Genomic DNA, 11070 nt, shown 5'->3' on the forward strand with positions numbered 1-11070 from the left:
TTAATCCAGGCCCTATTTGTTATCTTTAACTAAGATTTATTCAACGTTCTGTGCAGAACGTTTGTATTAAATAATTCTTTCGCAAAATCACAGATTACGCATACTTCGTTTATTAAACGCTGTGATGAAATACATGAGCTGTATGTACAATCCATTCCAAGGATCGTAGGCAAAATTATTTACGATTTCTAAAATCGTATATGAGGTAAAAGTTCCATTGATCTAATCGATCATTTTCACGAAACATAAAGTAAACCAAAACTCGATCCGTCACAATTGCTGAAAAACTCAATTACAATTAAATCCAGCTTAGTTCGATGCATCATCATTTATGCCGCTGCACTTTTCTTTTTTCCTTTCTTGCTCAGCGATACTTGAGCTGCTATTTGTTTTTTGGATTTTTTAACCGTTGGTACTAGGAAAGAAATTTTCTTTTGTCCCGACTTTTCAATGAGCGGCACTGCAGCAGGGATATTCTTTTGTACTTTCTGTTTCGTCTTTTTAACAGTTGGTGGATGATCAATCACTTCCACTTGCTGTTTCAGCTTCTTAGCAGTAGGCGGATGATCAATCGACGCAACTTTTCCCTTCAATTTTTTACCTACAAGTAATTCAGTTGACACTGCTTCTTTCTTCTTCTTAATAGGAACGGAATCAGCTGCCATTTTCTTCTTAGATTTTTTTGGCAAGCTTATTTCGGGTACTTGAACTGTGCATGTAGAAATTTTCTTCTTCGGTTTTGGAACTGCTAAAATACTAGCCTTGATAGCTTCAGCAACCTCGTCAGCCGGTTTCAATTCTGATTTGTTCTTTTTCTTCGTCTTGTTAATCGCAGGTTCCTTGACAACTGCTTTTTTCTCCACTTTTTGTAAAGAACCATCTTCGGCGTCAATTTCACTCTCTACCATACCATTGGAAGTTTTTATCTTTTTCGTTCCTGTTGAAGCTGGTCGAGAGGCAGAGCTTTTTCTCTTTTTAACTTGCGTGTCTTCGGGTACTTCAACGGGTTTAATCTTATAGAAAATTCCTGCTTGCTCAAGTTTTTTCTCCATAACAGAAATTTTTTTCATTTTCCGCTGAGCTAGCATACTGTCAACACTATTATCCACATTTTGGTTTTTTCGCATATTCTGTTCCTTTCTTTTCACTGATCGAGGAAATTGTTGCTTACTCCATGGACGCCCTGCGAAATAACGCCCATGCTGTTTCTCAGGCGGAATGTATGTCGCTGAAAACATTTTACGGAATAACAACAGTTAAGAAAACGTCGATACTTTACTGCTTATAAAATGAACTTGAATTTTCCTATCAAAACTAATCTACCTTTTAGCAGTCTTCCAGACATCAGGTAGTTGTTCATAGACTGTGCAGCAATTTTTGCCACTTCGCTGTGCATGAATTCTATGTACCCATAACCACAGCTTCTACCGGTCTACAAGATGGAAATGAATGAAAATACGTGTTTGCAACTTCAATGTTGTTTGGTTATATACTGAAAGAATAAGATCGTTGAAAACGAGGCTCCCAGATATCTACCTTTACAGATCTAACCACTCTAGCTCTGGTAACCTTCCCAAATTGCTTGAAATAGCTAATCATTTGTTCTTCGAAGAACCCATGAGGAATGTGCCCAAGATAAACAATCCCTCTATTAAGCGAAACTGATTCAGTTGACGATGGAACATCGCTGTTCTCGATAAGAATTTTAGCTTCGGGTTTTTTAGGTTTCTGAAATGACAAATCGTCGAGTGTTAGTTTCAACTATCGGCTGACCGAAATAGCAGACTTGATTGGACTGGATAAGTTGCCGAATGCGCAACAGATTTATAGGTTATGTTAAACACGTGTTTGGATACATTCGAAACATACCGTTAAAAGTTTTTGCTTCACATTTTTAACGGCTTTGCTGAGTGTCGATTGATCCGATTGATCTGCAGCTTGTTTTGCTATCTTCATATTGTTTTTTCAAAAAAAAATTACTCCACTTTGAATTCTATTTATTCGATTATCGTGTGGAAAAAATTGAAGAAAATTAGCTGATGCGTAACGGTGGCGGGATTTGCGGAATTGAACTTTAAAGTCACTACGGTAGCGACAAAAGGTTCACTGAATATCCACCAGAGGTCGCCGCGACGCGTGATTGCCGCTTTTTTCAATGTATTCCGGAACACACTGTTGTAAAAAAATTGCGAGATCCGTCGGCTCCTGTCACACAACTGTCAACTACTGTCAGCGCGAGCACAAGAGATAAGATCAGTAATCATCGATGAGGTTCATTAATCATGTGTCATTATACGCGTGAAAATATAGACGTTATGGCAGGAATGACAGAGAAGAATATTCATCGTTGTTGTAACGACCTGAACGAAAGTTGGACGACATTTTTTTATATTTAGAGAAAAAGATTGTGAAATATATCAAAGACTTCAAAGTAACACGAGGTGCAACACGCAACACCAAAAATGATACTTATCTGTAGAAACAATTGAAGCAGAAAGTGGTTAACTAACGAAAATAAATATGGAGAAAGTATTCTCGATAAGCTGGTCAAATCGTATTTTATTGATCAGTCTTTTCTCTGTTACAATTTGCATGACGATTCAAACACACGTCGCTCATCTTACTGTGCCGCTTCATTTTTTAATATCTTGGGCAATTTTTGTGATCACTATATCGATATGGCTAAGCTGTTTCGTATTGAGATTAATGCTCAAAGTCAACGCACCTTTGACCACTGAACCTTTCAACAAATGGTCTCAGGGATGGATGAAAAATGACCAAACAGGTAGTGGTCGTCAGCCACAAAAACCGGTAGTTAAACGTGTCGATAACGATGAAGAAACGAAGGACGAAAATCAGATAGACAGACAAAACACAGAGATAAATAATCTTCTCAGAGACCTAAGGGCTGATGGAAATTTAGACGATGGATCTGTTTTAGAACAGGACCTGCCCGTAACTTTTGTGGAAAAAATAAATGTGGAAAAAGTTATAAATGATATTGATGCGAACTTTGTTAAAATTTGGTACAGAAATGTGAGCAATGACGATGCTTTTCCTAACGAGTCCAAACAGTTGCTCGAAAATCTGATTCTTAAATTCAATCATCAATTGATACGAATTGATCGAATTGAATTGGCTAGAAAAATTGGCAATATATTCTTGTTGCATTTGAAGGAATATCGTAGGTAATGATCCACGTGTTAAACATTGTATAATTATGCACTGCAATTACCGATTCACCTAGCTTCGTTTTCATTACAGTCTCACTTAGGAAACTAACGATTTACTGCAATGTTGTTATTCCTTTTATCAGAGCGCTGCGTCGTGTTGAGAAGGGAACTGCACTAGACATCGAAGAAGCCTATCGCTATGTTCATCCGGGTTCGCGAAGCCTAGCGGCGTTAGAGCACAGTCTTCATCGAGTGGTCACTGTATTGGCAAGAGAATTTTTACAATGGGAATTGACTAGTTCGTTACCTTGTAAACTCTTATTTTCAATACTGGCTAAAAAATTGCTCACAGGAATAGAAAGCATAAGTTCGCCAGAGTGGATTTTAGAAGAAATTGTAAGAGGGATTAGTTCAGAACCAGTAAAAAATGAGAAATGTGCTTCGGCTAGCGAGGTGATAATACCTTCTTTCTATTTATTTGGGGATCTCCTTTAATCCAAATCATAATCATCAAAGTCGAATCTTTTCAGAGTGTTGTGTCTACGGCACTCAGTGATGCCATACGTTCCACAACAGCTGCAGCGATATCGCGTCCCTTACCGAAAGCTGGTCAAGGTGCTGATATTTCACCAGATTTCAAAGATAACAATCAGAATGCACAAAGCACAATGGAAAGGAAAGCTGCTCTGAGTTTGGAGGGTTTAGAAATAAGCCACAGAGGATTGTGGGCCAATGTTGAAATATCTGAACCTGATTCTGAACCAGAGGAAGACAGATTGTCTCCGGTTTATGAAGAACCAACTGATTTTGCAACGACTATCGCCAGACTGCGAAGTCTTTTGCACCAAAAATCCAACGCCTCAACACCATTGTAAATGTGTATTTTTTTCAACCAGTTTAATTCAGGCCTGGCCGCTTCTCCAGGTTCATGCAAAATCTTAATTTGGAAGCTAATAAAAAAATAATCCCGAAGCTTCTACTAAATTTAATTGCAGACAATTGGAGGAAAAGTCTTGCACAGTTTACGAAGGCAGCCACTTAACTATTCCTTGGACAGAATTTCATACAGCACCCGATGGCTCTCAGCAGCTCCTGTACTGCATACAGTTTGACGACATAGAACAGCATGGATCACACTTATTTGAAACTACTACAGCCACCGTTAAGAGGCAGTACTCAGATTTTGTACAACTTCACGCTAGTCTAGCAGAAGTAATTATCAACTGACATACAACCATGCTTAATAATCGCTGAAACACAGACGTAAAAAGCATTCAAATATCTAACTTCAGGTTCCATCATTGGCGGTTGCAATATCAAACATAACTTTACCAGAAGGCGGACGTGTGGAGATGGAAAATTATTTAAAACTAGTTTGCTCTCGTTTAGCTGCCGATTATCCACCGCAATTACGTCACTTTTTGAGGCCAAGCAGCAGCAGTAATAAAAAAGCGGACACAGTGGCACCACGCCTAGATAGATTTTTGGCTAAAACCGTAAGCGGAGTATTCAATACTTTGAAAACTGTTGTGCCTGGTTTTGAAATGGATACAGAAATAGAAGTAATGCCGATGCCGACATTAATGTCACTGGCTGATGTTCCGTGGCGGTTTGTTGAGGACTTAAAATCTGTGAGTTTCAAGTGTCTTCCAAAGTTCTATCCAATAATATATTTCCACTACTGCCAATAACTTTTATTATAAAATCAGCAGAATTTAGCTCGAGAATTGCAGCAATTGGTCGCGGAAAGAATGGACTACTGTTCTGTGGACACGGCTTACGAAGCAGTCGAATCGGTCGAGGGTAGCGGTGACTCAGAGCTGCTGGCTCATTGGTGGGAAATTTTTAACACACCATACGACGGTCAGTAATCCTACCTCCAACATTGTACGCGATAAACAGATCTAACTTCCATCAATTAGCAGTAACTACTTTGAGAAGTTCTAAATTGAATGCAGCTATAACTTCAATAATAATATTTTAATTTTTGCAGAAGAACTTGATGAGCTGGACAGTAAGATAACTTTAACGCAACTAGTTGTCGACTTGGCTTCTGAAGTTTTGGGCGGATCCGGATGTGACAACGTTATAGAACAAGAAGCTGTTGTTAGAACTGTCAAATTGTTCTTTGGAAATATTGCTGAGACCACGTTAAAAGTAATGTTATTGGTAAATCAGATTGTTAATTAACATGTACGCTAAGTGGCATCAGATTTGACTGTAAAAGCCGTCTAATTTTGTTCCAGAATTCGATTCTCAAATCTTTTAAACACTTGGATAATCTGGACATATTTGCCAGCTCTGGTAACGAAAATACTAAAGGATTAGATATACTGCAGGATGAATTACTACAACAATTAATGTCAGCAATCCCACCTCACATAAAGATATTCTTAGGGGACAATGAAACAAGCGAAGCATTTAAATTTCTCATGAGGTCTTTGGATAATAAGAAAATTAATCGAGATTTGTGTTTACAATTATTGGACGTTTTAGCTTCACAATTATTAGCTACGTCCAGATCAACCAATCAAGGTGTATCAGCGTACTGAAAGTGAACTAAAAAGTTGTCCTAAATTTATTTTCAAGACAAAGTAAACATTTTCTGCTGCAATTATTTTAAATCTAATACCCACACCTGCATGTATTGACATTTGCTTCTAAAATGGAAAAAAAACCGGGTAAAATGTGACAAAAATAGATTCTATTTGTATTTACACTGGTGTACTAGCTAAGGATGTTTAGCCAAATCCCAGTGAAGTTTTGTTATCAATTGTACAGATTTTTCAATTGAATTAAAAGTATGTATAAAAAAAAAATTGTCTATCAAACAATGATATTTATTAGATTTTATCTCAGTGACTGTGAAAATTTTTAAACAAATATTCGTACATGAGAGAAACTATAAGTAGAACTTTTTGCATTCGTTACATGTGCTGTATAATTGGAACTTATCTCTTGAGAAATTAAAATGATACGTATGAAATACATATAGCAGTTTATTACTTAACAATTAACATACATCCACACTTCGTTTTGAACTCAATTTTCCTTTCCCGAAGGGTCACCCTGTACTTTCTGCTTTTCCAATTGAGCTCTGCAATAACGATATGGTAAATTAATTAAGGTCGTTTTCTTGGTTGAAGCGAGTTAAGAAACGGGTAGTTTGATACCACTAATAATGACGGTAGCAAAGACAGTACATCAAACTTTTCAAATAACACAGATAGACTTGAGACATGAAAACTACGAAGAGTCCGAGGCAATTCTTTAACATATTATATTAGACAAATAAGAGTCACAAGTCTTACCTTAATTGTTGGCTAAAATCATCTTCGACGTCATCGTCATCCCAGTTATCCTCCCACACGCTAATATCGGCATTGTCTTCATCTTTGGCAGTCCAATCTTCCGTGATTCAGCAAATTTGAGGTTAGAGGGTGAAGAGAAGCAAAGAATATCGGGATAAGATAAAATAAAGGAAACTTACCTTCGGCAGGAAATTCTTCGAATTCATCGTCTTCCTCAAGAAGTCCCAAATCAACTTTCGATTTATCGTTCTTGTCGGTCATTTTCACTTTATTTCACTCTGATTCCAATATGACACCGACGTCGTGAGCCTTGCACGTTGTTATTATTATTACCACGAAGTATATTAAGTTTCGAGAAGGCGTACATAGGTATGTAGAATCATATTGTCTAGCTTGTTTGTAACGCCGCGAAGTATGTTTCAAGGTCAATCGCAAATAGCGCGTTCAGAATTGGAACGTATAATTTGAAAGATAATTCTAGACTATAAACAAAATGTACCGGAGATTTTTTTCCATGATAATAATTTTCGCTATTGTAGTGACAGAAACTAACACTAGCAGGCTGATTATAATTAAGATTAAAATTGTAGTCAGTATACAACCTGGGGAAACATTACGAAAAATACAAATCGCATGCAAGACTTACCTTTTGTCGAATTCGTAGCTGCATTGACCTGTACCCATTGTGTGGATCCACGGTTGAACACATATCAGTATTTGTTTCACTATACACTCCTGTTATGCACATTGTAATAATTTCTTCGACACTGATAAGCTATTTTTTACAACCATACATCGGCAAACTCCCATCGTAGACCGTTCCAATTAGATCAAACCGCACTGAGGCACTGATATTCAGAGTTTATTCGAAGACGATAAAAACCAGTACAACGATTTTTTCGAATCACGAAAATCACTTGTTTTCTCGTCGAAAAACAAGGCACGATCTACACATGGATTGATAAAGCAATAATTACGTCTATACGCAATGTAACACTTGATAAATAAAAGCGTGTGATCACAACTCCCGTATTTACAAATTGGTGTTACTCGATTGGCGATAGGCTAAAAACTAATGTTCAAATTCGACGAAATTTGAGATTTCTCAAGCGACGCGGACGCGATTCGTACCAGTTCATACAGCGATTTTCAATCGTTTGGGAGATTATTATGCATTCGCACGGTTCGAGAATCGAACTCCAGTCATACCAATCGTGCAAAATTTCGGGTAACATATCGGGCTGCCAATCGTTGGTCCACGGTGCACGGTCGTTCTCCTCTAAATGTCCGCTGTCGCGTAGCTTGTAATATCCGTGTTCCTCTCATTTGCCAGCTGGGAAATATAATTAAACGTAATTTTAAAAAAATTTCAATTACCTGACACGGCATTCTACCTCTAAAATGATTCCCAACTGCATTAGGAGCATTGGCAGTCAAACGTCGAAAAGAAATGTGAGTTATTCTGAAAAAAATTCGAACTGTTGCTGAACATGTGAATGACCTTAGAAAAAATCCCTTACTTTTTCCTATGATTTGAAAAGTATAGAATTTCAATTATTTTCACTCGCTGTTTTGCCTTTCCTGTAATTTTTCGATTAATGCCTTGAATAATCCTTCATTTTTATATCTCATTCATGGGCAAGTATGGAAGCTGGAGCAAGGTAAATATCCCAGTAACAAATTTAGTTTTCGTTGTCTATGCTTCAGCTAATATTCCAAAATGTTAATTGTAAGGTTTTTTGAGCGTGGTATCACGTGATCGATTTAATTGTAAGAGCTTGTACGAAAATCAATCTTGTTCTTTCGTAAAACATTGATTCGATTTGGAATATTTTTATGATATGACCTTGTTCATGCTGGGAAATGTGCTCTGGTCAGTTAGCACAGATAAATTATCGTATTAATAATTAATCGAATAATCTGCAAAATATAACCTCAAAGCATGTTTTGCGGTGATATAAATAGATGAAACATCTGTACAAAAGTTATTCAGCACCAGCTGACCCCAGAGTATTTACCGACAATAGCACCATAATATTACGTACGAGAAATTCCAAATAAATTCAAAAATTGGTCACGTGGCACCACGCTCAAAACACCTTAATTGCACTTTGCTCCTTGAATAATTCAATCACTCATCTCGTTAAATTTAGCAAATTATAATACATGTACACAGGAACTAAAGCTTAGCCATTTCAACAACTTTGATTACGCAGCAAAAAATATTTCCTCTGCACATGCAAAATTCTGTCTACAACGAAATTATTCAGTTTCAAATATAATGTGCTACGTAATAATCACAGTTATCGAAACATTGTCCTGGAGATCCATTTGACTACCTTCGTTTTCTTCAGCGTAACACAAAAATTGATATTAAATGAAATACCTGACGGTATGTATAATAAACAGTTTGCTATAATTGAATCTTTTTTTTTTTGTTGCAGGCTGTGTCTTTCTTATTAAACAAGAATAATTACGCGACGGAGGCATCCTTCGAAACAAAGCCATTCCGTTTACATAAATTAGAATCAGGCCCATCCACGCAGGTGTCAGTAACAAAAGAGGATGCTCTCAAGTACTACAAGCAATTGCACACCATCCGTCGTATTGAAACAGCGGCTGGCAACCTTTACAAAGAAAAAATTATAAGGGGTTTTTGTCATCTTTACTCCGGACAGGTATGACAAACTCCCAGCTAACTTTGTGTAAAATTTGTTAATAAATAATTGATCCAAACTTGCACAATTTTGTACAATTTAAAAATAACCATATTTTCGATCTCCAAGTAATTTCATCCTTGAATTTAAAAATTTCACATGAAATGTGTATCACAAAAAGCTTTAACTTACTCTTGATTTTGCTGTTCCTAGGAAGCATGTGCAGTTGGGATGACTGCCGTCCTACGTCCTCAGGATTCCGTAATAACAGCGTATCGTGTTCACGGATGGACTTATCTTATGGGTGTTTCCCCGTTAGGTGTACTAGCTGAACTTACAGGGCGTCAAAGCGGGAATGCACGCGGTAAAGGTGGTTCCATGCACATGTATGCCAAGAATTTTTACGGAGGCAATGGTATTGTTGGTGCCCAGGTAAGCCAAAGATGACTGAGCTACGTTAATGAAATGAGTAGCTATATAACATTATGAATTTTTGGATAACTGAGAATTCTTAAAATTCTACTCACTAGGTGCCGCTGGGTGTTGGCGTAGCCTTTGCTGCCAAATATCAAAACACCGGTGGAGTATGTTTAGCTTTGTATGGTGATGGCGCTGCAAATCAAGGTCAGATATTCGAGGCTTACAATATTGCCAAGCTGTGGGATATTCCCTGCATCTTTGTTTGCGAAAATAATGGTTATGGTATGGGAACCAGCGCAGACCGAGCAGCTGCCAGTACGGACTATTACACAAGAGGAGACTATGTTCCCGGAATCTGGGTAAAGCAAAGATAATTCAATATTGTACAAGTCAAAAATTTATATATAATACTTGGTGAATTATTTTACACTCATTAATATTCACCAGACTTTTCGAATAGTTGATAATTCAATTTCGTCTTGACAATATAATTTCATACAAATATGAATTACCTGAACAGGTCGATGGAATGGACGTTTTAGCCGTGCGAGAGGCTACTCGTTATGCCATTGATCACTGCACCAGTGGAAAAGGACCAATTGTCCTCGAAACAGCTACTTATCGTTACAGCGGTCACAGTATGTCAGATCCAGGCACAAGCTATCGTACTAGGGAAGAAATTCAAGAGGTTCGTCAGACTCGTGACCCTATTACCAGCTTTAAAGAAAGGATTCTCAACTCGAACTTAGTTGCAGCTGATGAACTCAAGGTAAACATTCAAACACATGATCTATCATTGACTAATAGCTAAAGCAAAGTGATATTATTTAAATACAAATTAATCTGAACCTCTCACTGTGTTTAAAGAAACTTGAGGCTGAGGTCAGAAAAGAAGTTGATGATGCGGTGAAGATTGCTAAGACAGACAAAGAAATCCCTATGAGTGAATTGACCACAGATATCTACTCTGCACCTCTTGAAAAAGAAGTGCGCAATGTAACCCCTTTCAATCCACTACCTCATGGTAGGCTGGGTCCCGCCATTAATCTTTAGAGAAAATTATGATTCAATCAGACGCTGGTCGTGAGATTGACATGTGGCTGTAATAATTTAGTAGTAAGTGAAATAGAAAATCGACAACTACTACATGCCAGATTAAAAGAATTACATTTGTTTTAAACAGAATACTGAAATTGTGAATAAATAAATTTTCGAAATAACTGTTGCCAGTTTGTAACCTTGACGTATGCATATAAAAACAAAAAGAGAACTATTTACGCCACAAGAATTGTATCGTTATCGTACTATTTCATATTCCTTTGTGAATAGTTAAAAAATTTATCTTCAGTAGTTTACGAGATTTTGAGCATACAAAAAGTGGCCTCTTTAGAGATTCTAAATTAACATGCATAAGTAAGAAATATATAGCTAATTTATAAAATAATATGTAGGTGTTATACGTAATTTATATTATTTAAAACTATAAAGTATGTGTTAAATAATTGCAAT

General features: G+C 37.0%; 5 protein-coding genes across 7 annotated transcripts in view; 2 read left to right on the forward strand and 3 right to left on the reverse strand.

Annotated features, from left to right (window-relative positions):
* The window catches only part of LOC124298088 (thyrotropin-releasing hormone-degrading ectoenzyme-like), a 28147-nt gene extending 20977 nt beyond the window's left edge, over positions 1 to 7170 (reverse strand). Inside the window, exon 1 of the mRNA XM_046749691.1 lies at positions 7131 to 7170. The gene's annotated coding sequence lies outside the window, so the exon portion shown is untranslated. The remainder of the gene's footprint in view (positions 1 to 7130) is intronic.
* On the reverse strand, positions 95 to 2067 carry LOC124298179 (MKI67 FHA domain-interacting nucleolar phosphoprotein-like). Its single transcript, XM_046749858.1, has 4 exons — positions 1870 to 2067; positions 1537 to 1728; positions 1324 to 1432; positions 95 to 1228 (listed from the first exon to the last, which is right to left on the reverse strand). The coding sequence occupies exons 1-4, from the start codon at positions 1954 to 1956 to the stop codon at positions 330 to 332; spliced, it is 1287 nt and encodes a 428-aa protein (XP_046605814.1). The 5' UTR covers positions 1957 to 2067; the 3' UTR covers positions 95 to 329.
* LOC124298098 (uncharacterized) lies at positions 2193 to 6163 on the forward strand. Of its 2 annotated transcripts, none has more exons than XM_046749702.1 (8): positions 2193 to 3188; positions 3317 to 3626; positions 3704 to 4044; positions 4169 to 4385; positions 4466 to 4804; positions 4883 to 5036; positions 5167 to 5330; positions 5420 to 6163. In XM_046749702.1, the coding sequence occupies exons 1-8, from the start codon at positions 2521 to 2523 to the stop codon at positions 5723 to 5725; spliced, it is 2499 nt and encodes an 832-aa protein (XP_046605658.1). In that variant the 5' UTR covers positions 2193 to 2520; the 3' UTR covers positions 5726 to 6163. The 2 variants fall into 2 exon arrangements, with proteins under 2 accessions (XP_046605658.1, XP_046605667.1); XM_046749711.1 differs by having other exon boundaries at positions 4886 to 5036.
* Positions 6155 to 6824, reverse strand: LOC124298245 (26S proteasome complex subunit SEM1). The gene is made up of 3 exons (XM_046750010.1): positions 6664 to 6824; positions 6485 to 6581; positions 6155 to 6270 (listed from the first exon to the last, which is right to left on the reverse strand). The coding sequence occupies exons 1-3, from the start codon at positions 6743 to 6745 to the stop codon at positions 6216 to 6218; spliced, it is 234 nt and encodes a 77-aa protein (XP_046605966.1). The 5' UTR covers positions 6746 to 6824; the 3' UTR covers positions 6155 to 6215.
* Positions 7171 to 7728: 558 nt separating the features above from the next.
* On the forward strand, positions 7729 to 10781 carry LOC124298191 (probable pyruvate dehydrogenase E1 component subunit alpha, mitochondrial). Of its 2 annotated transcripts, XM_046749884.1 has the most exons (7): positions 7729 to 7936; positions 8128 to 8145; positions 8929 to 9162; positions 9355 to 9573; positions 9672 to 9920; positions 10082 to 10330; positions 10429 to 10781. In XM_046749884.1, the coding sequence occupies exons 1-7, from the start codon at positions 7886 to 7888 to the stop codon at positions 10612 to 10614; spliced, it is 1206 nt and encodes a 401-aa protein (XP_046605840.1). In that variant the 5' UTR covers positions 7729 to 7885; the 3' UTR covers positions 10615 to 10781. The 2 variants fall into 2 exon arrangements, with proteins under 2 accessions (XP_046605840.1, XP_046605848.1); XM_046749892.1 differs by lacking the exon at positions 8128 to 8145 and having other exon boundaries at positions 7730 to 7936.
* Positions 10782 to 11070: the final 289 nt, after the last annotated feature.

This window comes from Neodiprion virginianus, chromosome 1 (assembly GCF_021901495.1).
Source record: "Neodiprion virginianus isolate iyNeoVirg1 chromosome 1, iyNeoVirg1.1, whole genome shotgun sequence".
Lineage (NCBI taxonomy): Eukaryota > Metazoa > Arthropoda > Insecta > Hymenoptera > Diprionidae > Neodiprion > Neodiprion virginianus.

Excerpts from the sequence above, each read along its gene's own strand:
- LOC124298098 (XM_046749702.1), top strand. The coding sequence starts at position 2,521 with ATGGAGAAAGTATTCTCGATAAGCTGGTCAAATCGTATTTTATTGATC. Across the intron at positions 3,189-3,316 it reads CATTTGAAGGAATATCGTAG|AGCGCTGCGTCGTGTTGAGA; the intron begins GTAATGATCCAC and ends TCCTTTTATCAG. Across the intron at positions 5,331-5,419 it reads TTGCTGAGACCACGTTAAAA|AATTCGATTCTCAAATCTTT; the intron begins GTAATGTTATTG and ends ATTTTGTTCCAG.
- LOC124298191 (XM_046749884.1), top strand. The coding sequence starts at position 7,886 with ATGATTCCCAACTGCATTAGGAGCATTGGCAGTCAAACGTCGAAAAGA. Across the intron at positions 9,921-10,081 it reads ACTATGTTCCCGGAATCTGG|GTCGATGGAATGGACGTTTT; the intron begins GTAAAGCAAAGA and ends TTACCTGAACAG. Across the intron at positions 10,331-10,428 it reads TTGCAGCTGATGAACTCAAG|AAACTTGAGGCTGAGGTCAG; the intron begins GTAAACATTCAA and ends CTGTGTTTAAAG.
- LOC124298179 (XM_046749858.1), bottom strand. The coding sequence starts at position 1,956 with ATGAAGATAGCAAAACAAGCTGCAGATCAATCGGATCAATCGACACTC. Across the intron at positions 1,729-1,869 it reads TGAAGCAAAAACTTTTAACG|AAACCTAAAAAACCCGAAGC; the intron begins GTATGTTTCGAA and ends TTGTCATTTCAG. Across the intron at positions 1,229-1,323 it reads GTCTGGAAGACTGCTAAAAG|CGACATACATTCCGCCTGAG; the intron begins GTAGATTAGTTT and ends AAATGTTTTCAG.
- LOC124298245 (XM_046750010.1), bottom strand. The coding sequence starts at position 6,745 with ATGACCGACAAGAACGATAAATCGAAAGTTGATTTGGGACTTCTTGAG. Across the intron at positions 6,582-6,663 it reads CGAAGAATTTCCTGCCGAAG|ATTGGACTGCCAAAGATGAA; the intron begins GTAAGTTTCCTT and ends GAATCACGGAAG. Across the intron at positions 6,271-6,484 it reads GATTTTAGCCAACAATTAAG|AGCTCAATTGGAAAAGCAGA; the intron begins GTAAGACTTGTG and ends TCGTTATTGCAG.